Source organism: Acanthisitta chloris, unplaced genomic scaffold, assembly GCF_000695815.1.
Source record: "Acanthisitta chloris isolate BGI_N310 unplaced genomic scaffold, ASM69581v1 scaffold7427, whole genome shotgun sequence".
In the NCBI taxonomy this organism is placed as follows: domain Eukaryota; kingdom Metazoa; phylum Chordata; class Aves; order Passeriformes; family Acanthisittidae; genus Acanthisitta; species Acanthisitta chloris.
Window position 1 is genome coordinate 41,285 of NW_008683126.1, and position 27,515 is coordinate 68,799.

At 40.5% G+C, this 27,515-nt stretch overlaps 1 protein-coding gene across 1 annotated transcript; it reads right to left on the minus strand.

Annotated features, from left to right (window-relative positions):
• Window positions 1-1,170: 1,170 nt before the first annotated feature.
• Window positions 1,171-19,215, minus strand: SERPINE3 (serpin peptidase inhibitor, clade E (nexin, plasminogen activator inhibitor type 1), member 3). The gene is made up of 8 exons (XM_009078793.1): window positions 18,957-19,215; window positions 14,542-14,775; window positions 13,797-13,985; window positions 8,533-8,731; window positions 7,396-7,496; window positions 5,198-5,284; window positions 2,936-3,019; window positions 1,171-1,223 (listed from the first exon to the last, which is right to left on the minus strand). The coding sequence occupies exons 1-8, from the start codon at window positions 19,213-19,215 to the stop codon at window positions 1,171-1,173; spliced, it is 1,206 nt and encodes a 401-aa protein (XP_009077041.1).
• Window positions 19,216-27,515: the final 8,300 nt, after the last annotated feature.

The following is a 27,515-nucleotide window of genomic DNA, read 5'->3' on the forward strand; positions in this document are numbered from 1 at the left end:
CCTGTCTGTCTGGAGCAGTCTGCCCAGGAAAGTGGTGGAATCACCATCCCTGGAAGTGTTCAAAAAAGTGTGTAAATGTGGCACTTAAGGACTTGGTTTAGTGGTGGACTTGTCAGTTCATTGGACTTGATGATCTTGGAGGGTTTTTTGGAACCTAAATTATTCTGTGATTCTGTGTCAGTTTTGAAACAGCCTTTCAGTTTGATTTTCTTTTCACAGCATTTTGCTTTTTGCTTGTGACCTTACTATGTCAGCTGGATTGTATCTGTCTAGGGTCAGACTGGATTTCAATTTTGTTCTTAAGCTTTGACTTCAGAACAGGGAAATGTAATTGTGCTTGAAATATAACATCACAAAGCTTTTTTTGTGGGATGCTTTCGTTCAGATGACCAACATGCTCAGCGACAGTTGAGCTGACTTTAACCATGATGAAGTTAAGCCGAAGCTGTTGGTCCATATTGTTAAACCATTTAGGAGGCAAAATCTGTTCCTTTTTTTTTTCCTCAAATGTTTATATGCTTACTGTCTTTGCTGTAGTCGTGATGCTAATGATTCCTAGAGAGCTCTAAGTTTCCAACAGTGTGTACAATGTAATAATGTAGTGGAAGTCCTTCTCACTCTTACACTTGCAAAAGTGATGTTTCTTAAAACAGCATTTTAATAAATACATATAATATTGTGTTTAGTTTCACTGGAGGAAAGCTCACCATAGGGGGAACAGAAGACAGGGTATCTGTCTAGTGCTTATGAAGGATTTGTAATTCTTCCTATCAGGAGTACTGAACCTGTAAATGAAAGCAATATTAACATAATTTCAATTTTGGTCCACATTTTGAAAGTGTAGTGCAGTTCAAATACATAAGTTAAGCATGGCATTGGCAGACCATAGAATCATTCATGGAAAAACTGACTGCAACTGCATGCTTGTCTTAGAATGATTCGAACTTTTTTGTTCAAAAAAATACAAAAAGACCTTTCCAAAGAGCTGGTAACCCAAACCAGAAATTTGCTAAAATCTGAAACTTACCCAAAGCATTGGCTTAAGAATCACTTTTGAACTGAGCAAAACAGAGCCTGAATTCATTGCTTTGTGTTGATATTTTAGTTACAGAGGAGATTATTACAACTCCTTGAACGAAATCACTGTCTCAGGTTCATTGGATTTTGCGGTCAGTTGTTTGTATTGCTGTTACCTTGCCTGTCCAAAGGGATTGTGTTCAAACCTGAAATTCAGATTAAGAAACTCTAAACTGTTTCAGTTATTTTGGGCAGAACTGTGCTGATTTAGGTCTTGGAATATATATTTCTGCTATTACTAGAAGATTGATGCAATGAAGACTTTTGGTCTCCATAAGGATTCATTGTGAACTTTATGGCTATACTAAGTTTTAAATAACTCTAGGTTAATAAAGTATAGTAATAGTAGATCTTGTTTACCCTTTTCCCCTTTTCATACCTGAAAATCTTCAGTCACTAAATCTTAGCAAACAAAATGACAATGTTTTCACTTTTTGCACTAAAAAGCTTAAGTTACAGAAATGTATTTCTGATTCCAAGTTGATTGGAAGGTATGCATTTTATGCTTCACATAAAAATCCTGGTTCAAAATCTGATTTCCTTCCTCTTTATATAATTTATGTATATATACTGCAAACTGAGTCATTTTATTCCCCAAAATCAGTTTATTCTTAATCCTGAAGAGTCTGTGGCTCAGGCTACATAGATCAGCCTATGAATGCCTATTTATTTTAAGATTCTGCATTTGCCAAGTAAAAATCCTTTTATTCAGTGCCTGGTAATGCTTGCCAAAGCATATTTAAAACAACCCCCCACCAAGGTAGTAGTGTTTTTCTCTTTAGGTGCTTACATTGTGGTGAAAATGCAAGATACAGGTTTTTGAAGCTGGATGTTACATACACAGCTATTCACTAAGGGAACAATGTGTGTTGCATGGAAGCAGATGAGGAAAATTATTCTGTCTGGTCTTCTTGATAGGCCCCAATGTTTTACTGAACCCTATAGGTTTCCTGGAAATCTAAATGGATGTGACCCCAGTTATGAGAGAAACTTGGTGGTTTGAAAGGTTTTTAGGAAAATACTAAAAGTGCAAATTCACTGCACTGCTAAGAATGGCAAGAGTTGTTGGAGATGGCCTAATGCTTCAAAGGAGCGAATACCTGCTAGATAGTGCATAATGCTATTTTTTATTATTGCCGAAGACCCTATATGGTGTTTTCTTTTGGCAGAGATTTGGGAGTAACTTACGTGATTGGACATCTGAAATGAGACAAATAACCTGATACTGAAGCTAAAGGAGCACTGTTATGTTTCACTCTAAGATATGCTCTGCACTATTATTTGGGGGGGGGGGGCTTTTTATGTTTGGAGGTGGGTTTTTTTGTTTGGTTTGTTGGTTTGGAGGTTTTGTGGGGGGTGGTCTGGGGTAGGTCAAGAAAAAGTTACCAGTTTCAAAAGATGCATTTTTTTTGGCAGAAGTCTATTTGCTGTGTGCCATCAGTATAGCCATTAATAAATTTCATTTGTAGGAAAAGATTTCTATTTTAACTACTTCAGATGTTAATCCAGCTGATGCAGCCCGTTTGTAATGTGAATTGCCCTGTGGAGATCAGTTCCTAATGCTGGGGTGTTTAATGCAAGATCTTTCTAGTGCCTGTAACTGTGGTAAAAATCTTTTTGAGCACATACTGCATGTCCAAAGAAGAGGCTAATCTGGCTGCCCTGACTTCCATGACTATCATTCATTCCTTTTAAGGAAATTAAACTGTATTCTTTAAGCTTTAAAGACTCAAACCCCACTGTTTTCATGGTGGTTGAAATTTCCTGGACTCGAATGGCACGCTATTTACAAAGAAGTTGAACTTATTTCAGTGCCATTTGTGAAGGACTCTGCTACTGAAAGGCAGAGCATGCATACCTGTATTGGCTTCTCTCAGGAAGAATGTGAAAGGTCTGTCTGCTTTGAAAATAGGTGTTCGAGATCTTTTTAGTAACACCATTGCTGTAATGCAACAAAGAAAACATGAGTAAAATGTATCCATTTTCTTTCAGTCTTCTGCATGGTGCCCTCAAGCACTGATGTTTAGTACCTTAGACTACATGCAGGTGATTCGTGCATATTTTGATGCTGAAGTGAGTCTGTCTGGCTTTGGATTTCAAAGGTAATGTAACTTCTGTTGTTGTCACAGCCCTAACTGCTCAAGTCATGCCATGCTATTTCCTAACCTGTTAGCCAATTCCTAGCTGTGCTGTTCTGGTGAAAAAGACAAGCAGGGCACAAACATAGTCCCTTTTCTAATTAGGAGACAAACAACAGAGATGTATCTTTGTTATGCTGGAATTTCTCTTGTCAGAGCTCTCAACAAAACCTAAGTATCCTCAATCTCAATTTATGATTTGCCTTTCCCCTCTGGTTGTGGGTTAATTATTAGGTTAAATAAAGTCCTTAAGAGTCATGATGGCTCAGCTATTATTAAAATATATCTGGTTTAAATAAATTCTTCTTTCTAGCCATATAGTATTAAGAATGCATTGTTTAAAAACCCCAATACTGAAACCTCCAGATTTGGATTACTTTTTGAGCAGTTAAAACAATGGAATTAATTTGAAAATTCAAATAAGACACAGTAAAACTAGTTTGAGAGGCACTACTTTAGTGCTCCTAAAAAAAGTGCCTAGTTTAGTTTTCAAATCACCATGTGACTAGATCCAGAACTTTTGAAGCAAACAATAAACATAATTATACTCTTTAAAATCAGCTTCTTAGCTTGATATGACTGGAGTTAAGGGAGGTTTTGGCATTGGTTTCAATGGGATAAGGTTCTATTACCCTTAGTCTTTGGTATGTAACTGAAACTACCTAAAAGCTTTTATTTTGTATGGGGATTACCAGAAAAAATTATTAAAAATATTACTACCCCAATAAAGATGAAAATTAGAACATTTGAAACTATACAGCTCTGCAGAAAGGTTATCTTAGTTATGTCAAATGTTCACTTTACACCCACATATGTACAGCATGTGTCTTACTCAAAGCTGTTGGTAGAGGAATACTAAAAATGGCAACTGGGGTGTGCTCATGTTCCTTTTGGCATTGTGACTGTGGGATGTTTGAGTGAGGAGATGTGCAACTGCTTGGGCACCACAGTGAGATGCACTCCTGTGCTCTCTCTACATGCCTCTTGAATTCCTTCCTGAAAGAAAGGTGAATTGGGACCGACCCAGATCTTGGCCTGATGCACAGTGAAAGACCACCAGCATTTGCAATGTGCATGGAGAGTACATCTACAGTTGGCTCAGGCCAGGAAAGCAGAAAGTGAGATGTGGCTGACCATCACACAGCTGCTGTGCTGATATTTGAACAGCTTCTGGACAGGTTCAGCCTCTCACGAGAAGGAAGTGAGTGGCAGGGGTCTAGGGCTGCCCTTGCCTTTCATGCTCACTTGGAGCATATCCAGATCATCTGAGGCTTTCAAAAGGGAAACCAAAGAGCCAGAGGCCTTTGATAAGGCTCATGTGACCAACAGAGGAAAAAAAAAAGGCACAGCTCAGTAGTTTCGCTTCCCTTACTGTATGAAGGATTTCTGTTGAGATGTAATTCAGGCAATGAAGGTCATTTACTGACTCTGCAGTGCATAGCTGATATTTCACTCTGTATTTCCCCACTCACTCAGCCCCAGCTGCTCACATGGAAATGATCTGTTAGCAGAAGCTACTGCACGTGAAGGTCACACTTCAACGTATGTAAGAATCAGGCCTGTCTGTATAAAACTTTCCCATTTTTACCTTTCATGCTATCAAAGAGATCCTCTTCAAACCCTTTAACAGTTCAAGAACTATAGGTAAAATGTAGCTAACCTTTTGTCACTAGTTCTTTTTCTGATCTTAGCAAACAGATTTAACCAACAGGGGAAAAGTTTATTTTCTCAAACTGGGCTGATAAAGTTGCTTTTCATTTGAGCCTTTACATGTTAGTCTGAGGTCAAAAGTTAGAGCTCTTATGAACAATTACAAATGTAAAATGGAGGTGTGTTAAGTATAAAGTTAGTACTTAGGTTAGGTATACATTTAAATGTTAACATGATAGGTTTTTTTCATTTATTTTATATAAAAGACTAGTAGTTGGTTTCCTAGTGATAAGCTCCAGAAGTAAGGAGTTATGTCTGTGTATTTGATTTACCTGTTGCTCCTGATGCCTTTGTACCATCTTCTGTTATTTCAATCTCTGCTTTGTGAATAGCTTCTGAAATGTAAAGACTATCTTGCTCTGTAAAAAGCCCCAGAAATGAAGTTATTTTCTGAATTTCATTGTGAACACCTTAAAAAAATCAGAATGCCTTTGCCCTTTTTTTTTTTTTTTTTTACAGAATCTAAGAATCAAATAACTGTTATGTATTTCAACCATCTTTTCTGTTTTCCCACTATGGACAACAGTGGACTGAATGCTGAGTGAGAGTTACTTGTTTGAGAGGTCTCCAGTTTGTGGTGAAGGCAGGCAAGGTCACACGGTGAGAGTTGACACTAGTTAACACAGTGAGGACAATGGAAGAACTGAGGAACCCATGGAAGGGAAATGGCAGAAAAAAACACTCTTCAGGAAGAAATGATGGGACTGTGACATCAATTGGAGCTTGGAAAATAATTATTATCAGAAAGATACTGAGGAGAGGGTTACAAGTCTGTGTCTTTCCAGCTGACTGCAGAGGGCAGAAAGCAGGAAACATGGAGGAACTTTTTCTTTCTTGTCTGAATCCAAGGATAAAGTCCAACATGTAGGTTGAAACAAGGTAGTACTAAAAGAGCGTTTTGTCTATTTCTGTCTAAATTTTGTCCAGGCAAAAGTCTAGGATGGAAGCAAGCACAATAAATCTAGGAGAGGCAGAATTTTTAAAATTAGATAAATCTTACACATTTTTGAAGAAAAAAATAGAAGATTTCAGGTACAAAGAAGCTATTCCAGGTCTGAAATGAAGTAACACATTTTGCTAAATGTGATCTGAGCAAATATTCTGAAGCTTTTGGCTTCTGCCTCATATGGAGGAGGAAATGAAAAGGTACCTATTCTTTTTTCAACTTTATTGGTTAAGTAAAAGATAAACTTTCCTTATAAACTCTGCCTTACATAACTCTTAGACCACCTATAACCTTCCTCTTCTGGCACATAACTGAGTAGAGTAAGAGTAGAACTGAGAAGGGTCTCAACCTATCCTTTAACTCATAACTCTGCCACAGGCAGGGTCAAATACTTCCAAAAGCCTTGTCCTGTATGACAAAAGCCACTGACTTGCATACATAGGAAAGAAGCTGCTAAATCATATTGTCTATGGACTGATTTTCCTCAAGGTATTTATCTTACTTAAATAGATATTAACTTTTTAAAATGCATTCTTGTGTATTTTGTAGGTATATTGACATTTGTTTGCAATAAACAAGGCAGTAGGCTTTAACTAAAATAATTTGGTACTGCTCACTTTTTTTTATGTGCATGTCCTTACAGTCTGAGATATGCACTGCAATAGAACAATGCTATGTACAGCTTTAAAAGTGGCATAAAAAAGCCTCCATGAGTCAAGTGTCTTCTGAGGTTCATCCCAGGAAAGCAACTTTGCTGTAAAAGCAGGTTAGTCTGAATTGGAGGAATTTCATTTATTCACTCGTATGCACAAGAATCGCATGAGCTCTCTGCATCTCTCTGGGCAGCTACCACTCTGAATCTTTAATGAGCAGAAATTACTAGGTTGAAATACTTTCTGTTGCTGGAAGTAGTCAAAAGAAAATAGATAATTTGGATTCGTTTTATATTTAGTATTAAATAAGGGTAAAAATTTTCCAACGAGCAGAAGAATTTCAGGCTCTCAAAACTAAGAGTTTAATCATAACACCAGTATTTTAGGAAAGGGCAAGTATAGCTTAGTCCACTGGTCACTGGATTAGCAAGACAACATGGGCTGGGCATATACCAGTACTGTTTGCAGTGTCAGGAGCTAGAATATATACTTGTTGGGCCAGCATCCCTGACTGTTAAAGGACTACTTAAAATCACAGATAGGAATGTAAGTTTTCCTAAAGCATCCTACATTTATGAATAAATAACCATTTTCCAGGCCTATGCTCTCTTGATAGCTTTTAATCTGATAGAAATCAGAAGACAAAAGTAAGCTTAAGACCGAAACCAACCCTGCCCTTGTCAGATTCCTCTTTCCTACAAAACAGCTCAAAATAAAACTGCCAGTGATAAAGTAGAACAGTTGAGTGTGAACTGTGGTGTAGAGTTTTGCAGAATACAATCAATCAGAAGACCCAGGTCTACCAAATCATTCAAATGTAGTCTACAACTATTGGGTCAGGGATCATTTTGTATTCAGTCAAGCTTCTTACCTGAAATGCCTTTGAAATTAGCAGCGATAGGATCAAATGCATCTCTAATTCCCAAGGTGGAAAAAACTGTCTTTAGGTCAAAAAGACTTTGAATACTGAACCTGAAATAAGCATGATAGATTTCATTTAAATGCAGGATTTGTAGTTTCGTAGAGTTAAAAGGTGTAGCAGATGTAATTTATTTCAAGCCTTTGCATCCCATCCATTTATTCCTGTATCAGCCCAGTGCATTCTGCCTGATTCAGTGTGCTTTGCAGACAAGCAACTCATCTTCACCTGAAGACATTAACAGAAGGAATCCCTTGCCACCATCTGTTGCAATCAGATTGCCTCTCAGTCTTCTTGACACATGAACTCTGCATTTCTCCAAGTGTTCTCTTTCTAATAATTTTTTGGCTACAGCAAATGGCCCTTTGAAATGTTTGCCAAAGATTAGCTTATAGAAAAAGAATATTAATGTACAAACTGTTTTTCAATGCTTCACTAATGTGATGAATACTTCGTAGGAGATGTGTAATGAAGTACTTCCATGCTGATCCATACAGTAGGTACAGCCACAAAAGGCCTCCTGCACCTGGCTCCTCCTGCTATGCAATTTCATTGGAATAGATGACAGAAAATATCTCCACAATATGTGTGTTTGCTAACAACAGCGAATGACTAAAGTGGAACATGGATGAATTTGTGCATGGAAAGAGGGGTATGACTGCTGGGGGGGCTCAAGTTCTTTGTACAGTGCTTTTGTAGTACTCTGATAAGTTGTAAAAACAAGCTATCATATGTTTTTCAAAGGTTATGTTTTTCCTCTTCCTTAAGCAAAGAGGAAAAATGAACTGTGGGAAGGGACCAGCAACATTTCTGTCTTTTAGATCCTTAAAGGATTAAGACCCAAACAAATTTTAAGTAAAGCTGTAGGATGAACTGAAACACTTAGGGTTTTTTCAAACAGAAAAGTCTTGTCATTCCCAGCCCACCTTCTCATGGCTTAAGGAAGGGTTAGAGCTTCTATGATCATGTGATGAATAATGAAATTGAAAGCATGTAATTTGATTTTGCTCAGACATTGCTCATGTCAGTGCTATCACATGGAATTTTGACAACTGAAGCAGTGAAAGCCATCATGCTAACATTGCTTACCTAGGTAGAAAAATGTCCATCTTTGTTCTCTTTAAGCTGTTGGCCCAGAGGGTTATGGTTTTGGCAGAAAGGTGAGACTCAATTTGGGGCAAAGGTGTTCTTTTGTGGCTGGGAAGCACTAGGAACATGCTGAGTTTCTCCCCCAGGTAGGGTAACTCGACCACGCTGAAAGCCTCTAGAGCTGCAGTCTGGAACTGACCTGTGGATGAGCAAATATAGATGTTACTTCATTATTGAAGTGGGAAAAAGACCCAAACCTACAACCCTAGTTGGGGTCAGCAAACAGTTTAGAGCAGCAGTGGTAGGATATAAGGAGTTGTTTGTAGCACTTGGGCTTTTGAGCCAGCTCAGGTTGCTATCAACCCACTACAGTCTCTCATCTGAACAGAACTGATTGTGTGAGTGAGGTGTATATCTTGGCAGAAAAGTACTAATGCCAGTAATGGCACCTGAAGCATCATCTCAGCTGAGCATGGGTATTTTATTACTTTCTCATATAGTAGCTGTCCTCCTTGCTCAGAGGTTAAAAAACATTACTAAGGCAATGACAGTAGCTGTGATGACTCTTCCTTGCAATATATATTCTTTCAATAAACTTACAATTTTATACTTTCCACTAAAGTTTCACTACTGGTAGACATTACAAAAACAGTGTCCTGGTTAGTTGATTGATATCTGCTTTTCCTCATGGTTCCATCTTTATTACCTTTAAAAATCAATTTTAACTTTATTTCAGGAAACAAATCGTTGTATTAAACAATAGCTAGTTTATGTTTATTTAAGCACCAAATTTATAATTTTTGAAAACCTAGGTACAAAGACCTATCAAAATCAGATGAAGGTTACAAAAACTAGCCTCAAAAGTAAAAGCTTGGGGGCTTCCAAACTTGCATTTAGTTACACAACAATTTGTAACAACTAGTTAAAAGTACCATTTTAATTCCATAATTCAAAGAGCAATTATCCCAGGCATTTCTGATGGACTCTGTAACACAGTAGAACTATCTGAGAATCCAATAAATAGCATTTCAGGAATGCTCAGCAATAGCTAGCCAGCCAGGAGTTAAATACGTGTTAAATACAAGTCACAAGCAAACATCTTGCTGCCTTTGCGGCAGCTCATCCAAACTTCTGAATCTGCTCCTTCACCCAGCAGTAGCAGTTGTATCTTTAAGGATAGATACTCACACTTATTGAGTCAGGGATTGTAAATAATAAACTATAGGTAGCTCATGTTCATAATACATAAATATTTGGCAATCAATACATAGCTCTGGGATGTCTCAAATATTTAGTGTACAGGGTTTGTTAGTTTTGCAGATAGGGACTAAATAGGATTCATTAAATGTTGATTATTCTAGATTAATTTTTAGGCTCTTAAATGAGCCCTCCTGCCTTGAAACGTGGAGAGAGAATTGCTCAGTTAAAACCAACTCCCAGCATGTGGATCATTTGCTGGGAAAAGACATTCTGGTTTATAAGGGGCAAGCAAGGAAGATTTACATTTGTAGTGCACTGGACATGAGTGATGTAATTTGTGGGCATAACAAAGGTTATACAGTCCTTATGTGTTGATTAGAAAGAAAATCAAAGACTTTATATTATTGAGCCAGAACATTTAGTGTTCCTTGCTTGAACTGATTTTGAGCATCCCATAAGGGTTATATATATGCTATGCTAGAATTCAAATGTAGTTAACAAATTGCTTGGAAAAATGAATATGTAAAATAGCTGCAGCGTTTAAGAGGTGTGTGTAAGCAGTAATGTTGACATTTTCTTAGAGCAGTGTTACTTGTCCCCAGGCTGGTTTGTTGTGCGTGGCAGTGTTAAAAGGATAAACAGTTTTGTAAATGCTGCAATTGATAGAGGCCACAAAGCTAATCTTTCTTGCGCTGTGTTTTGGATCCTGGTGGGAGACAACTGCTATCATTTAATAATGAAGGAAAGTTTTCTCAGGCCTCTGCTTTGTTGTACTGAGCTAGTCTTTTGCATTAATTTCAAACTGATTTGTTTCTAGCATTTTTAGTGACAAAGACTGAATTGGCCCAATCAAATCTGACAATCAGCAAATTTTAAATGATCCCTTTTCTTTTGGCTTTACTCAAAAGTCTCTCTAGCTGCAGAGAGCTCACACATTTCAGGCTGGATGAAAGGTAATCCCAGTATTTTGTCGAACTTTCCTTTTCTGTGCAAATATTTAGTGCTTTGGCTACTTACTTAAGGATAATAGGATGGAGTTCTTGCATTTAGGCAAGTGGTCAGACAAACACAACTAACAGTTTCACATCAAGTTTGCAAGGACTCTGGAGCAAATACATGGTCAGACAATGCAGCTCGGCTGCTGAATTCCTAGTCACTGGCTTTACCTGAGATCTCCACTTGTATAAGCACTGGCAGCCCCCTCTCATTTCTTTATCTCACTCTACTAAAAGAGAAAGTTCAGAGAAAGGTCCATTCCTGAGCTAACAGCTGTATTTTAGTCCTAAAAAACCCTGATCATTTACCTGAATAGTTCGTAATGGAATGAAGGGTGAGACTGTTGTGAGTAGCAAAGCCCTTCCGTGAGTTGGTATTATCAAGGGCTGAAAAATCACATGCTGCTGTAGTAGTTCACATTGCTCAACAACAAGGATGATGAGGTGTGGAGTTCTGGAAAGGGAAACTGCACTCCTCAATAAAGTCATTTAACTCTCAGAAGATTCAAATGTAAAGAGGATGGGAATGGTCCAAGTGAGAGGTGTGAGTGAAGGCATTCAGGAGCTAGCAGTCCCAGCAGGGGCAAGAAGCATGGTGGGCACACTGTGGATGTGCTGGAAGAAGAAACACCACAAAGACATTGCAGTAAGGACAAACTTGCAAAGAGCAGAAGAAATGATTTCTTGGCTAGGTGAATTATGGTTCAGAGCTAAAAAGCTCTGAAATAGCAAACTGCCATCTGCCTGCTTGCTGTGACTGTTGCACAGCAAAGGAAAATGTTTTAGCCATATAAGCAAGACGAAAAGGAAGAAAGAATAGTATTGCTGAACACTGAATGAAGTTGGTTTCTTAGATTTATCCAAATTACTTGCTGTAACTGGTGGGAAAGAAATAATGTGATGATATAGCAGAAGATAATGGTGATGTTCTTAACGGAAATATGGGAAGAGCAGGAGGAATTATACCACCAGAGATGGAAACAAGGTTTACATTACTTGGCAGAGAGACAAATAACCTGGGGCCTGGATGATCACTACCCCAGAATACGAGAAGTACTTGCATATGGAATTGCAAATGAGTCAGCAAAGATTTTTCATAGACTGTAGATTCATTTGTTTCCTGGGTCTGGAAAGCAGGAGTATGTTTATAAAGAAAAATAAAATAATCTGGGAAATTTTAGGTCTTTCTTTGAGAAGGTTCAAGACATGTTGAGAATAATAAAGTCACAGAGGGAAATAGAAAGTGACATAAATTGCACTATCAAGTAGTCTAGCAAACAAAGCTATAGACTTTTTTGACTGGGTAACTAATTTGATAAAGAGGCCTAGATCCAGCCATCTGATTTTAAGCAGAACATTAAACATAGTTTCACTGTGGCACTATTTACAGGTAGAAGTGATGGTGATTAGAATAAGAAATAAAAGGCAGCAAGCAGTCACATGAAGGGGAAACCACAATGAGCAAAGGTAAAAGAGAGGCTACCAAGTTGAAAATTATCACCTGTGGCTTTTCAAAGTATTGTCAACACTTTCATCAAAGACAAACAGTGAGGTTGCCATGATGACTGGAGTGATGGAAATCAAATAATGTTTCAAAACCACCAAAAATAGGTATATGCCCATGGAGATTTCCATCCCCTTGATTTACATAAGACTCATCAACTGGAAAAAAAATGCAGAAAGGAAAAAGGCCCAGGTGGGGCCAACCAGAGTAACCAGCCCGAGCTGGTTTTGCAGTACACTGTGCAAGGTATTTTTAGCAAGACATAGAAATACTAAAAGGATTTTATCGCATATGTATGTAGCCTCATTAAAAGTGTTGTGTACATTCATGGTCATTTATTTTCAAGAAAGATTAATCTAAATTGGAAAAGTGCAGAAAAGGACTAGTAGAGAATTGGAGCATCTGCTTTTTGAATAGTTTAGAAGAGCCTGACATCTTCAGCTTAGCTAACAGGAAATTGAGAGGCAGCTTGGTGACTCGCAAATACTTTGGGAGTAAATATCAAAGCTGAAGAGAAGCAATTTAACTTATAGGATAAAACTGCCATGATCTTAAGATATAAATTGGTCTTGAAAAAATTTAAACTTGGAATTAGGAAGGTTTTTGCCCAAGTGCAGTTCTGAAATTTATGGTAGAAGGGAAAGGAGCTTTTTATATTTTGAAAGAGATTATATAGCTAACTGGCATAATTCCTGGTGGTAGAAAATTAAGCCTGCAGCATGAGTCCTTCTGTCAGCAACCCACACACACCAAGCCTTTGAAAGGAGCCTACACTGTATTCATGTGTTATACAAATAAAAGTCTGACCTATATTTATACTGTTTTAAGCCTATGCTGAGATCATCCACTGATTTGGTATAAGTGGCATAAAAATTTCTCTCCTTTTTCTTGCAGAATTTGTCCCTGAAGTTCTGCAGTTTTACCCTAAAGCCTTGGACACAGGCTGTGACCAGAGACAGGAGGGACAGGTGTGCACTGCTGGTGCTCCTGGTTACACCATCCTCTTTCTGATGCTCATGCACTCAAGAGACAGTGATTAGGCTGAGGGGCCAGGAAATTTCCTACCCACCCCACAAATCAAATTGCTAGGAGCTTGATATAGTTTTAGTCTTACCTGCCCCTCCGTCATGGGGCCAGATGTACTTCCTACTGTCCTTCCTTCCTAGGCAGTTTTATCTAATGAGCTCCATGCTATTGTAAAGGACTTTGCATACTGTGGTAGCCTCGGTGCCTCATGTTCCTTTCTCCTGGCACACTATCTTGGTGCCTTTCAGTTGTTTTCTACAGCTGACAAGTTTCTTATGGAGTGCTGGGTGGTGTTGCTCTATGAAGGATGGAACATGGACAGTGCAGATATTTTAGGAACCATTTCGAAGCCAGGATCTGTTTCATGATTGTCTGGCATTATAAGGAGTCAATTTGGTCACCTGGGTGGTCTCTTCATTTGATGGATTCCTTCTGAGACTTCTCCAAGCTGGGAAAATAACTTAGTGTGATATCTGTGGAAATTAAATAATTCTGTTTGATGTTGTACAATAGATAAATTAGTGATCAAGGATAGTTACCATAGTTAACTTCAGCTGTGTGATGCATTGTGGGCACTTTCACAGTTGAGCCCTCTGATGTGGTAAATGGCAACATCTGGGTATCCATAAAGGAAAACTTCTTTTGCCACACGCTTCTGAAGTACATGGTGCTCACCAAGGCTGCCTGGCTGAGTGATGACCCAGCACTCTCCAGTGGCATGTCCCCATCTGCTTGGGAAAGAGACAGGGAGGGGGGAACATGCTGTCCCACTTGCCTAGGCCTGAAGGCCCGGTCTGTGTGACTAAATAAAGCAAGTTGGGACCACTCTCCACCCCTAAGGGCAAGAGGCACAACTCACAAGGCACTGTTAACCCTGTACCTTCCCCTCCTCACCTGTACCTGGACCTCACTGGGGTTGCCTATTGGTCCAGTCTTGCCCCAGGACTGAGCTCAAGCTGGTCAAAGTTGTGCCAGGACTGTGCTACTTGCTGAACAGTGCATGTGACAGCAGCCCAGTGATCAGCCACATCCCCTGTCCCTAACTGGTTTTCCAGCCTAAATGAGCCCAGATGTATCTCAGAGTGGTTTGTCATTAACACCAGAAATCCCTCATGGAATGGAGTCATGATTACAGGCTGCTTTATGTGACTTCAGTAACTAATCAACTGAAGGTTATATCCAGAGTGTGACAAAAACTTTATACTTGGTTAAATGCAATTTCTCTCATTACTCTCATTTTACATTTTATTCATATGTAACCATTCTTGTGGGTTGCTACATTACCTGCAGTGTTACTGGTGATCCATTCCTGTATTTGGGCTGTGGTTCTGTTGAGGTCAGTGAAGTTGGCTTGCTGCAGGCTGCTGTTTGCCCAGTGTGCAGCACGTGCAGCAAACTGGGGCAAGAGCTGCACGTCAGTGTCCACAAAGAAGGAACACGCCAGTTGAACCACTGTGCCTTGGCTGGGATCAGTCACTCCTTCATACACCGTGTGCAAGAAATCCTGCACACTTTGATCTGCCAGGCAAGAGAGAGGGAGAAGCTGCAATCATGTTGAGGATAAGGATAACAGAGATTGCCCCAGCAGCTCTCAACTTCAGTGCTGACACTGGTGTCCTCTGATAGTTAAAGCACTACAGCAACTGAAGCACCCTTAACTTTATGGAGTATTACTGTCAAGCACTACTGTCAAGGACAGGGATGCACTGGACATAGGAAAGCACTCCATGTTGCTGTAGAAATCACTGTAGTGCAGATATGTCAAGTGACTGACTTCGTATCAGGCTTACACCTCTATGCAAACACAGTTCTTATCAGCTCATAAGGTACATTTTTTTCTTGGGTACTCTCTGAGTTCCCGTTAGTGAGATCTAGTATCTCTGGCCGTGTCTGACCAAGCTGCTGATGCCACAGTACTGCTCTTCTCCTTCTGCCATTATCCACCCATCCCAGGAAAGATATCTCCCTGATGGCCCCAGGTCTGTCTCTGCCACCCTTAGCCTTTACATGTTATTTTGTTTCTTGAAGGATGGTGCCCCAAACTGGCCCAGTATTGCTGATGAGCCCTGGCAATGCTAAACAGAGCTGATAGGCTGATTCATGTGTGTTACAAGCAACTCTTCTATTTATACAACTCACAACAGTATCTGCTTTTTTTTGAAGTGCAATTGTCTTTTCCATTCAATAATAATTTCTTTTAATTCCTAAGATCCCTCAGATTCTTTCCTAAAGACACTATATTCTTTGATTCACAGTTCCCCAGTTTAAATGTTTGATTAGTCCTTCTAAATGTAGAATGTTGCACTTGTTCTTACTGAATTTTGTCCGACACACTTCACAAGTTTCTCTGATTTTCCAGGATCCTTTTAAATACTATCGGTGTCATTCCAAAATTCCATAATGTATTCTCTAGTTTACTGTGTACTAATGAAAATAGTTGAACAGTGGCCTGGTCTCCTGTTTCTGGGAAGCTCATAGTAGTTCAACAGCGGTGGCTTCTGTGATGGAAGCAGGGTTGGGGTGTGGGCCCAGAAGGAACATAAGTCCTGCAAACATAGAGAATCTTGTATTTTTAAAATCACAAAGTTCCCACAGACTCCATTGAAGGGTGATTTTACAGCCACTACTTTGCTCACTGCAATGATTTGTGATGGGATGATTCATGCTAAGGTGACCTGAAGCCTGGGACTTGCACACTATCTGAAGGATGTTTATGGGTTCTGTGTAAAATTTCCTCAACCTTCCTGTGTTCACAGTTCAGCTCTTTCCCAATATCTCTTGTTGTGTTTTGAAGGAGACTTGCCTACATCCAGATAATAAAAGTCTTGTTGAGATTGCTATTGACCTTTAAGACATTTTCAGCAGATTCTCCTTCTATAACTAAGTTTTCCATGAGAACTGGGAAATGTCTGGAGCACTGCTTTTCTTCAGCAAGACATCAGTACCTCTTGGCTCTGCAGAACCACCAGGACTGTTCTGATTTCCTCACCTAGTGCCCCAATTTCTGTGTGAAACCCCAGTAACTCACTGTCGTATATGAATTGCTGACCACCATCTCCAAGGGGGATCAGTATTGTGTCCTTTGGTTCTGTACTTAGCTGAGGTGCCCCTCTGTCTTGGCTTGAAGCCTGGAGTGCCCTGGGTAGATCATAAGTTTCTGGATCCCCAGGGTCATGGCTAAGCTCACCAATATGTGTTGATTGTAAATCTTTGTTTTGACTGAAGAGAGGCCTGAGGAGTAATCACACGGTTTGTCCAGTCACCTGTGGGTGTAAGCAGAGCTGGAGGGAAGCCAGGCAGGACTGCCACCTGAGATACAGGTGGTTTGGGGTGCCTAACCAGGGAATTCAATCCTGCCTGGACGGACCTATCCCAGGCTGATCAAGTCTTCAAGATCCTTGCAGGATCCTGAAGCCATGAGTCTCCAGCTGCCAGACTGGAGACTTTTACAGCATCGGTTCATATTCTTCATGGGGTAAAAGGAGAGTTTCACATCTACTGATTTCTGCCACCTGGGAATGCAAAGTGTGTTCTCTGACCTAATAGTGCTGCTTTAATAACCTGCAGGGAAGCTAATCACCTATGGGAAGTTTGGTATTAAAATTTAGACCTATTACTCTCTAAGAGATAAAATATTGAAATCCTTGAACAGATGTCTAGAAAACTCACACAGTCTGAATTGCAAAGTGCTTTTCTTGTGTGTTTCACTTTAGTATGGGAGCATTTGGTGAGCTCTCTGAAAGATGTGAGAAACCAAAGACGGTAAATTTGAAGCAGATGTGAATGTGACGAGTGGTATCCCAAGCTTGTAACTTCACCAAAGTGCTTAGCTAAACGAAGTCCTGAATTCTTTCTTGGAGAACAGCTCAAAATTGCTTTAAAATACTCCACTGATGATAAAATAAAACAGCAAGGAAAAAGCATTTTAAAGCATGTCATTTTGTCTGTGCTATCTAGAGGTACATCCCTTTATACATTGTTACTTAGTACTAGAATAAAGGTGAACAATTCTTCCAAACATTGAAAGATTGCAAGTGCATGTAAGAGCAGATTCTCCATGAACAGTGAATGAATTATCAATGTTTTCGTTGTTTTCAGCCTGCTAAGAATTTAACTGGATCCTTCATTATTGTTTAGGGCAGAGCAACAGAAACATTAATGCAAACATGTAAGAAAGAAAGGAATTTTGTCACATATACATGCACATATGATTTGGGATTTTTCATCTAAGTAATTGATTTATGTATTTGATTTAGACCATTTGAGGCACTTCCACATTACTGGTAACTTGCTCTGATAACCAATAGCAATAGATCCCATCCTACTTTATTTTCACATTCATGTATTAATATTACTGAAAGCTGAAGCTCATGTGGCTTGTGCCACAGACAGCTAAAATGGAAATATAATGTCTGCTTGCTATGATGTGCCACATGAGAAGAAGGCAGCATAAAAGAGGTAGCAAGTCATTAACAACCTCTGCACTTCTCTTTGTACATTTTATGTGGAGATCTACACTGGAATCTCACTGTGAAATGCTGTTCTTTGAGGTTCTTTCTTAATAGCTGAGCCCCCAGTGACCAGAAGTGTCAAGCAAGGTATAATCCTTGTATGAATTAATGTTGTTTAGGAACTGAATTTATAGAAATAGGAGTCTTACAGGCAAGACTTCATTATATCAGCTGCTTATAGTATAGATGCACTGTCCCCGTGTCAGTACATGCAGCTGTATCTGTATATATTAGCTAGAGTTATCTCTTACTGCTGTGTTGGTTTTGAGTCTCAATGCTGTACAGAATGGTGATGGTGACCAAGGAAGGTTACAGCACAGGATGATGAAATTTCTGTTGGTTTTATCTTTAGTCTTCATACTCTGAAAGTAAATTTTATGCTGAGAAATAGTGGTGTCATCTCTACACGTCTTGTATGTACGCTGCAAATTTTGCAGATGAGGCAGTCATCTGCTTTTCATAAACATTCTGCCCATAATGCAAAATAGTTTTTGACTTGTGATGTGAGATGGTAGGATAATCCAGAGCTAAAATGAAAACAGCATCCTTAAATTCAGCTGTCTTAATGCTGGATTTAAAGACATCTGTCTTTCCCATATCCCTTCCAAATTGCCAGTGAGTTTTGTTTCAGCCTGCTTTCAAGGAAAGATGCAATTGCACCATCCATCTGTCAATGTATATGTCTGTCTGCCAGTCTCCTTCTGATAATTTTTCATCTTTTTGGTCAGTTGTAATAACATTAAAAAAGTCTTAAAGAGAATTCAGTTTTTATAGGTTTCACAAAATTTGCTAATGGGATAGGAGAGAAAATGACTGGCCTCTGCCTGGCAATCCTTTGCAGAGCACATAGGGGAGGCCAGGATACAATGGACATGATGAACCTCTGGGAAACCAGGAGCAATTATTTTATGGCTTTTCTAGATGTAGCTATACTTTGGTACCATAAGACAGTAAGCACTGATTCAGAATAAAAGAGGAATAATAACATGCTATCAACTACCCCCTCAAGTTTTCTTTGTCCAGCTGATAGCTGGTTATCAAATATGAAGAAAACACTCCTAAAGTACATCTTGCAGTGAGACAGAAAATAGAAATTTAATATGAAGTGTGCGATTCCTGTCACCTTAGTAAAGCTGTGAATTTATTACAAAATATAAGGCAATAAGTATTTTTTAAGCAGTACATTACCATGAATGTTGTATCCTAGGACATCCTGCAGCTCTGTTAAGGTATCTCCTTGAGCTCCAAACTGCAGCAGCTCCAAAGAAATAGCCACACTTGCTGGAGAGACTACCAGATTGGTTCTGTTCTCTGCTTCAGATACATGCCGGTAGAGATTGATGGCAAATTCCGTCTTCAGCTCTTTCAGCTCATCATAGGAGATGCAGTTTCCTTTGGTTAAGCAACAAGCAGACAGGATAAATGCAGAGAAGAAAATGGGCAACATGAAGGCGAGTTGGGAACACTCTCCACCAGCTAATCATACCTGCAGTTAATAACACAGGAGAGGAATAGGCTGAGTTGACAGAGGAACTTTCTCTTTCCATCAGTGTAGATACCACTTGCAATAGTAATGATCACTGTTCAAATACTTGTGCAGATCTACTCAGTAGCTATTGTCATTATAAAACAGACAAACAAAAAACTTAGCTGACAAGCTGATGATGACTCTGTGGACTAAAAAGAATCGAGTTTTCCAGAATGCTATAGCATATGGGATGGTTGGCCATTACAGTGTGGAGACACAGAGCCCTTTGGTTAAAAAGTTAGCTACCTGCACTCATGGTGGGACACCTTAGTGCAGTCTCCATGCTGCTGAGCCCCCACAGCTCCATTCTGTCCCCAGCAGAAAGGGGGTCACAACTAGCACTCCCAGAAGGAAGGCCACCCCTTTTGAGGTGCAGAAATCTAACTGGAGGCTCCAGACTGGGCTTTAGATCCAAGTATGCAAAAGGCTGGCTTCAAATTTTCCCCCCACCCCCAGATATTTCTTCTATGAAATTTATTAAAGTGAAAAAAAAAGGTAGTAATTGCAAAAGGCTCCAGTGCTTGCAGCACAAAATCACTGCTTTGGATTTTTGTGGGAAATAGAGCATTCATCTATGTTATATTATATTCATATTTAAAGGAACTATGCTAAAATGACAGAATATCTTTCCTTACAGAATTTCACCTTTTGAAGATTGTATGCAAATATATTTTAAAAATTGCTGCACCTTCTTTCACCTCAGGATTTCCTACAAATCTTTCTCCATGCCCTTTGCTCCAGAGAGCACCTCTAATGCTTCGTATTTACTCACAGTTAGCTCTGTTAAATTGTCTTGCCTTTCTGTATCCTTCTGGGTGTCTGAATGGAAGCTGTCTATGAACGTCTTGTCTCCTTCTTTAATAGGTAGTGGAGTAAAGACTAAGTCATGAGACTGCATTTAAAGGGATAGTCAGTGATCAGAGTCTCTGTCGGCGATGTCTGTACCACTCTGTCCAAATTCCTGTAGGCTACAAGCTCTATGGAGAGCCAGGCAAAGCAGCATGCCACTGACCAGCAAATCCAAGGCAAGGAACAAAAAGGTACACATGGAGATAGAGTCAGCAACTTCCTTGCAAGCCCTGCTTGAGCCTCATGAGACTTGTGACCTGCTGGTACCGAGCAAGGCATCTCCTATCTCTCTTCCCACCCCCCTCCTTCTTTTATATGAATTCCATTGATTCCTCTGCCACAAAGGGGAAGAGAAAGGGCTCTCTGTGTACCAGGCACACAGCTATTTTTTTACCCCCACTTTGAAATCTTATTCAGAAATCCCATGCAATTAAAATGTCTTTATTTCCCCTTTTTTTTCCTTAATTCCATCCCAAATAGCAAGATTTTCTTTCACTCTTTAGTTTCCAGAAGGAAAGAAACAGCAAAGTGTTGCACTTGAAGGAGACTGAATGAGGAAGGGGTTGCTTTGAATGGACCAGAAGCAGAAGAGCTGTGGTTGTCACTGCTTTAAAAGCAGTTGCAGCTGTTTGTGGCTTTCTTCATGTGATGGCATCAAGTCCTTCCCATCATATTCATAGATTCAGCCCCACAGCTTCACAATGCCACTTAAGGCAAGCAAGATTTGGACTTGAAAATTAATGTATGACTGCAGCTTATTGATCTTCACAGAGTTACACAATATATATACACTTAGCTGTTTCACAACATACATTCCTGTTGCAAATGGGAAAGAAGACATGGGGTAAAAGGTCATTGCAATCAGGCAATAGTTTAGGTGCTACTATTTCATCCTTAACAAGGAAGGGACAGACACACAATGGAATTAGGGCCTAAATGGGCTTCCCTTCTTCTGTACTTGTGCTGTTCCTCTCTCTCTGCTATTTGGAGATGTCAGAATAGGTGCTTATGCTGGGGTCTGTTGCAGCATCCTGGGCTTTAGACCACATTCAAAAAAAAAACTTAGTCACAGTCTAGTACAACAGGCAGGGATGTATCTTTGGCCACACATTTTGATGGCAGTATTCTCATGCTGAAAATTATATTTGGGCTTAAGGTTTTGGCTGAATGAGGACCTCCCTGCTGAAGTTATTGTTAACAGTGTCCACTGGACTGGAGATATATTCAGAGGGAATGAAACAGAGGCCACCAAGTGGTGTCTTGAAGGCCCCGAAGCTGTCAAGAGATGAATTAATTCTGGTATATGCTTTACATATAATGAATAGAAAACAAATCCATTAGTGAATGATGAAGAAGAAGGCAGTGGAGTAAGAAAGAAGTAAGAGTCAGTGAAACTAGCTGTGGCTAAAAAATAAGAGATAAAATACTGGGAAAAGGTTATGAACATTTATTGTACTCAAGGTCAGAATCAAAATTCTCACCTGTGTTCATTTTAACAGCCTAAGTTTTAAGTTTCTCTTCTCAAAACTGGGATCCGAAGTTGAGAACTGGGTATCAAAGGAGAAATTGGTGCCATGAGAGTGTGAGTCTGAAAACTCAGGTTGCCAATTGAGTCCAGGGAGCAAGGAACTGAGCTGTCCAAGTGAGGGTAGTGCAAGGAGAGCTGCAAGTCAAATTGGCCAATTACAGAAATAGAGGTGTCCCGGATCTAGTGAAATGTTAGGGTTGGGTGGCTGTGGAGAAAGGGAGTTTATGTCTCTTTCTTAAGGACTTTTTTTTCTTTGGAGCCTTCATATCTGCCTGTGTCCTAGTTTAGGCATCACATCCTTCTTTGAGTCTAAATCTGGCTACACATCACAAGGTACTGAGGAAAGTACTGATAAACTTTCTGGCAATATTTGTAAGATGCTGCAAATGCATTTAAAAGGGCATGCAGTTAATTGGTCCCCAAGACAGACAACTCTTCAAAGTCAGAAAGGGGCAGAGGTAGCTGCTGTATTTTGAGAAATGCTTCTTCACATTGAGATAACTTAGACTGCCTGTGAGGGAAGTGAGGAAAAGCACAAACTGAGGATATCTGGAGAAAACACAGCACAGGGGTATGTGGGTAGGAGCCTGGAGCAGAGTGCTGTGTCTCTGTGAAGCTCCTCTGAGCATCTACAGGAGCAGCTCTGAAAGCTTCAGAGGGAGCCCAACCTCTCTGAGCAGAGAAAAGCACCACTGAGAAAGAAAGCAGCAAAGAGCTTCCTGATGTGTGAACACCCCCACCTCAAAAAGGGAGTAAAACTGGTGGAAAGCACTGGAGAGAAGCCACAGATGATGTCTGGTTCCACTGATGGATTAGATCTTGCCTGCATGTGCAGTCTGCCAGTGCTGTTACTGCATGGGCCCTCAATGTCCTCTTGTGTGACCACTGTGGTGGGCAAGGGGACAGACAGCTGAAGCACCCCCCACCTACTCAGCACTGACATTGTAAATGTCTTTGCAATGTCTGGTGTGGAAAATATGCAGAAGTAGAAGGGAAAGATGAGGCAAAGAGAAACAGTCAGCTGTTCTCCAGAACTTCATCTTCAAGGTCTTCATGGGCCAGATTCTGCTATCAGTATAGGAGTGTGAATGCAAACCATGGACATCATCTTCATTCCTGGTGCAAATCAGAAACTGCTGAGGGAGTATGGGCTGGGAGACTCCTCTGGAGGACAGGATGCTCCCTGACTGTGGCAACAGACTCAGGGTTGAGCCTTTGTGGCGATGGCATTGTAGAGGAAGGTGAGGAACTTGTTCAGCCCTGGAAGTAGGTAGAAGTCACAGGACTGAAATGAGAAACCAGAGGGAAAGGTGTACACTGCATGGGCACTATGGGCAGAGAGATTGCTCTGTCAGCCTTTCTCCCCAATCAGTTGTTTCTCCCAGGAGACTGGAGTTTTCTCTGATTTATTAATCTGTGTTCTAAGAAAACCAAGCCTTAGTCTGGTGTGGCTACCAAGAGCAAAGCGGCAGCAGTTCTGCTTTTGGGATCTGGCCAGTTTGGGCTTCTGCTGCATGGGCGTTATACAGTGATCTAGAGCAGAATTTGGCTCAGGGAAAGGCTGGAAGAGAAAAAGGTGAGAGAACTAGGTGGGAAGCAGGTTTTCCTCTTCAGAGAGCTCAGAGATCAGGTCAGAAAATGAACTTGCTTTTCTGTGTCAGGTCAGTCTCCCATGATCTTCCTTCTGCTTTAGCACAACCCTGTTTTCAGCAGAATTACTGTACATTTGCCCTGTCATAAATGAGAACAGAATTCAACCTTCTATCTGCATCTGGTTTTTATGTGCCTGCTCTCTTTAACATATAGAATAACCCTGGGGAAATTAAATTGATACCAAACCAGCTTCCTTCCTGCTTACCTGTCTCCTCCAGGAGAGAGCCTGCACTGCAAGATGCCAGCAGATTTGCTCTGCTGAATCTCAGAATAAGAAAAATTTACATCATCATTTCATACAGAGCTTATTCTGCAGGGAAGCAATTGGCTATGGAGCCACAAAACACCCAACTGAACAAGTTCAAGTGAATTTTCTTACTGCTGTCCATGTGCCATATAAAACCCACCACTGCCTCTGCCTCCCACCGGACTATGAGGACAAAATCTGGCTCTTCAAAGGGTGACCACTGTAGAGGGTCATCTTCAGGGAAAAAGTCTGCCTGCTCAGCAAGGTGCTGTGATTTGAGCAGATGGGCTTGGTGCCAGTGCCTGTTGGGACCTGCTGGGTGGGTCGTAGAGTACAGAATCCCACAATGGAGCTCCATGCTGAAGGAGCCCCCAGAATGCTTCCCTCACACCCTTGTGTGCAGTTCCAGGTGGAAAGAAGCAGCAGCCTTTACTGTTAGCAGCAGTAAAGGCTTTTTGGCAGCTCCACAGCTGGAGGTAGTCTCTCTGCCCATGGCCACAGGCAGAGGAGCAGTGGCACAGGCTGGCTGTGATCAAACAGTGCAGCAATTGGTTCTCAGTCCTCTTCATCCCCTGTGGCTCTAAAATATGAATATCTTCTTTATGGCTTCATTTTCCTGCATCTGTAATACTGCAAGTGGAATAATGGAGCAGTGGCTTTACAGTGTCACCCTGGGAATCAGTGTTTCTTACCCTGTGAGATGCCCAAGGACACATGGGCATGCTTGGGGGTGCAAGGATTGATGGTTTGGTGTTGGAGGACTGTGTGGGATCCAGGCTTGGGCCAGGGTTTGCCATGGGGGCTTTTGGGATGAGCCCTGGAATAAATGAGACCTGAACTTCACCAAGGGGCAGTTTTGAAGACTTGTAATGGCAGCGACCAAAAACTTAGGTAGTGAGTTAGTAAGTGGTGTGAGAAACCAGTGCTGGACTCCACCCCATTTTCAAGTTGCAAGAGGTGTTTCTAGTGTCTTCCGTGGTGGAAAGAATGGTGATTTTCTCTGGTGGGAAGCAAAGCAAAGCAAACAGGAGTTCCTCTTTGCTGCTGAATGAGGTTAGTATCATAACACTGGTGAAGTGACGTTTCCACACACAGACGTGTAGGCCCCTGAGGAAAAGCCTAAATCAGGTCAGTTTTCTGACAGTGACCACTCTTGTTCTCAGTTTTTCAATAGACAAAATTCAAACGGGCTGAGAAACCACAAGAATAAGGGCACTTCTGTTTTTTTACGTTGATGAAACTTATTTAATTTTAAAAAAAAAGGAAGAAAAGCTGATTGAGGAGAGACTAAAGGTTTTGCACATCCTTACTGTAATGCAAGTAGTTCTCCTATGCATGCCAATAGGGGAAGATGGCTAAGGAACTCCAGGGAAAACAATGCATGAGCTACAAAGAGATAACCTCGGCTGTGCATATATTTCCTGCAGTATTGTATGAAGATTTAGCACTAAGACCTCTTCCCTGTGGAGTCTGGGTGTATGATAAGAGCCTTTCTTGTCACACAGCTGACCTGTGAGGGCTGCTGTCACAGATCAGCTGCTTAACTGCCTGCAGTAGCTCAGAGGTGCTGCATCAGCACATTCAGAGTTGACTTGCCACTCTGTGAAATGCCACCTCTGCCCCCAGATGTCACCCTTTTGGTATCTGCAGATTAAAAATGCTTCTGGGAGAGTCAGTACCCTGCATGGGGCCCGATGGAAATTCACACTCAGACAAAACATGCCAGTGAGCCAAAAGCAGGAGTGAGGAGCAGCACTGTGGCAGCATATTTTCCTCCCAGATGAATACATGAAGTGACAAGTTAAATGCATTTGATGTTGACATGGAATATAAAGTAAGTTAAAAGCTGATACCCCCAAATGCTTATCTAACTGACTATCACAGTCTCTTACAGTGCCAAACGAATGATGCCAAGTAAATGACACAGGAAGAGGTCCTCATATGAGCATGCTGCCAACTGCAATTTCTGCTGCTGATCTGCCTGACATGACAGAGAACCAAACAGAAGATGAAAACATGAAGATGTTTATGAAGTTGCAGAGCTGACTTCCCTGAGAAGTTTGGTTTTCAGAAAGAGGGATTTGGTTGAGTAGGCAAGATAGTTGAGACCAAATGGGCACTTAGAGAGTGAATAACATGGAAGAACATTATTTACAGAGCATCTCTGCACAGGCCAGTATATTAGTTGTGGTTTTACCTCTCCCAAGGCCTGAACCCACATTGCCAAACTGGCTTTAGTACTGAATCACAGGTTTTGTATCTGGCCTGTCATTTCACAGATACCCTCCCTTCAGCCTGGAGATCAGGTTGGAAAATGAACTGGACTCAACTGAGGAAGATCTGACTGATCTCTGGGCCTGCTGGCCAGTCCAATCTAAATGGTCCTGCTCCACCATGACAGGGGAGGAAGGGTGAGTTCCCACCTGCCTCTGCTACCAGGGCAAAACAAAACCTTTATTCTTTAGGAGCTGATCTGCTCTGCAGCTTACTTCCCACTTCAGGTTATAATCCCCTCTTGGTGACATCACAGGTACTGCTGTGGCCGCCAAGGTGATGTCACAATGAGAAGCTTATGACTGTAAATGGGGAATAAGTCACAAGAACAGATGACCTCAAAAGAAGCTAATATCCTGTTATTATATAAATGTCCCTAATACTTAAATAAATGTGCCAGTAACAAAAAGTAAGAAAGAAAAAAAGCCCAATGGTCTATCAGTGGATGTGAAGGTGTGTGTAAAGTTGACACTTTCTCACAGACCAGCAGGTCATTTAATAGTGTGCCTTACCTCTAAAAATCTTTCTACTAGCTGCTCAGATTTTTTAGTCAACCTCAGCATCCTTCCTTATTTGAAAGTATTGTTACGTTTAAAATTAAGAGAAAAGCACAAAAGTTATCCATATTTTGACATGTCCAATAACCATGTGCATGCTTAGGGATATCTAAGCATCTCAACAAAATGTAATTACATTCTAATGTCACAAATGCATTAAGCAATTTTACCATGTAAGAACAAGGAAATGTGTTTTTTCTGTGAAGTCCCCTGGGCTCCATGGGGAGTGCCACAGATTGGGTGTATCTATGAAGCTATGTAATGATCTTATTATTAGATGTTATATTTTTATGATAAATAGGAACTAATAACATTGAAATCTATGTACAATTGTGTCACAGAAAAAGCTTTATTGCCACTATAAAAATTACATTTCATATGCTGAACTAAATTCTTAGAAGTTGGAAATAACATTCAGAATCTCTAAGGCATTCTTTGTAGATGTCTTGTCTGCATTGTGCTGCAGGTTTATTATTTTCCATGGTCAAATATTTATTACATTTTCTCCTGGAAATATTTTAATGGATTTTTTCTTGCTCTGATAGGATAAGAAGCACGTTTAAATGCCTCTAGGGGTAAATAACACTTTCAAGCACAAAGTCTGGATCTTCAGTAGGTTTTTACATTATGCAAGTAGACATTTAAGGTACTTAATACTTTCTAACCTCTAGTGCCCTTTTTACACAGAGACAGGCAGTCAGCAGGGATTAATCTGATCCTAATTAACCACAAACTCTTCTGATATTTGGTTGCTGCACAGTAGCGTGCTGCCAGGTACACAGAGGTAAACTGATCTGGATTATCTGCCGGTGTATGTGCTTCACGGAGGGAGGTCTGTGCTCCGAGTTGTGGGTGAGTTACAGGCAGATACAGCTTTAAACACGGAGTGAGGAGACTGCTGTACAAAGCTGGAGTTGTAAGGAAAGGGGAAAGCACTAATTAGAAGGCCTCTTCCTAATGGCTTTCCCTTTTAGAGATGGCATTTGTTGGTGTGACACTGCAACAGAGCAGAAAGTGAAAAGCATAAAAATCCAAAGAGATGGTTTGTTTATTCTTCTTTTTCAGCAGCAAAGGAGCACAACCTTGTGCATACAAGTTCCCTCTTCCTCCC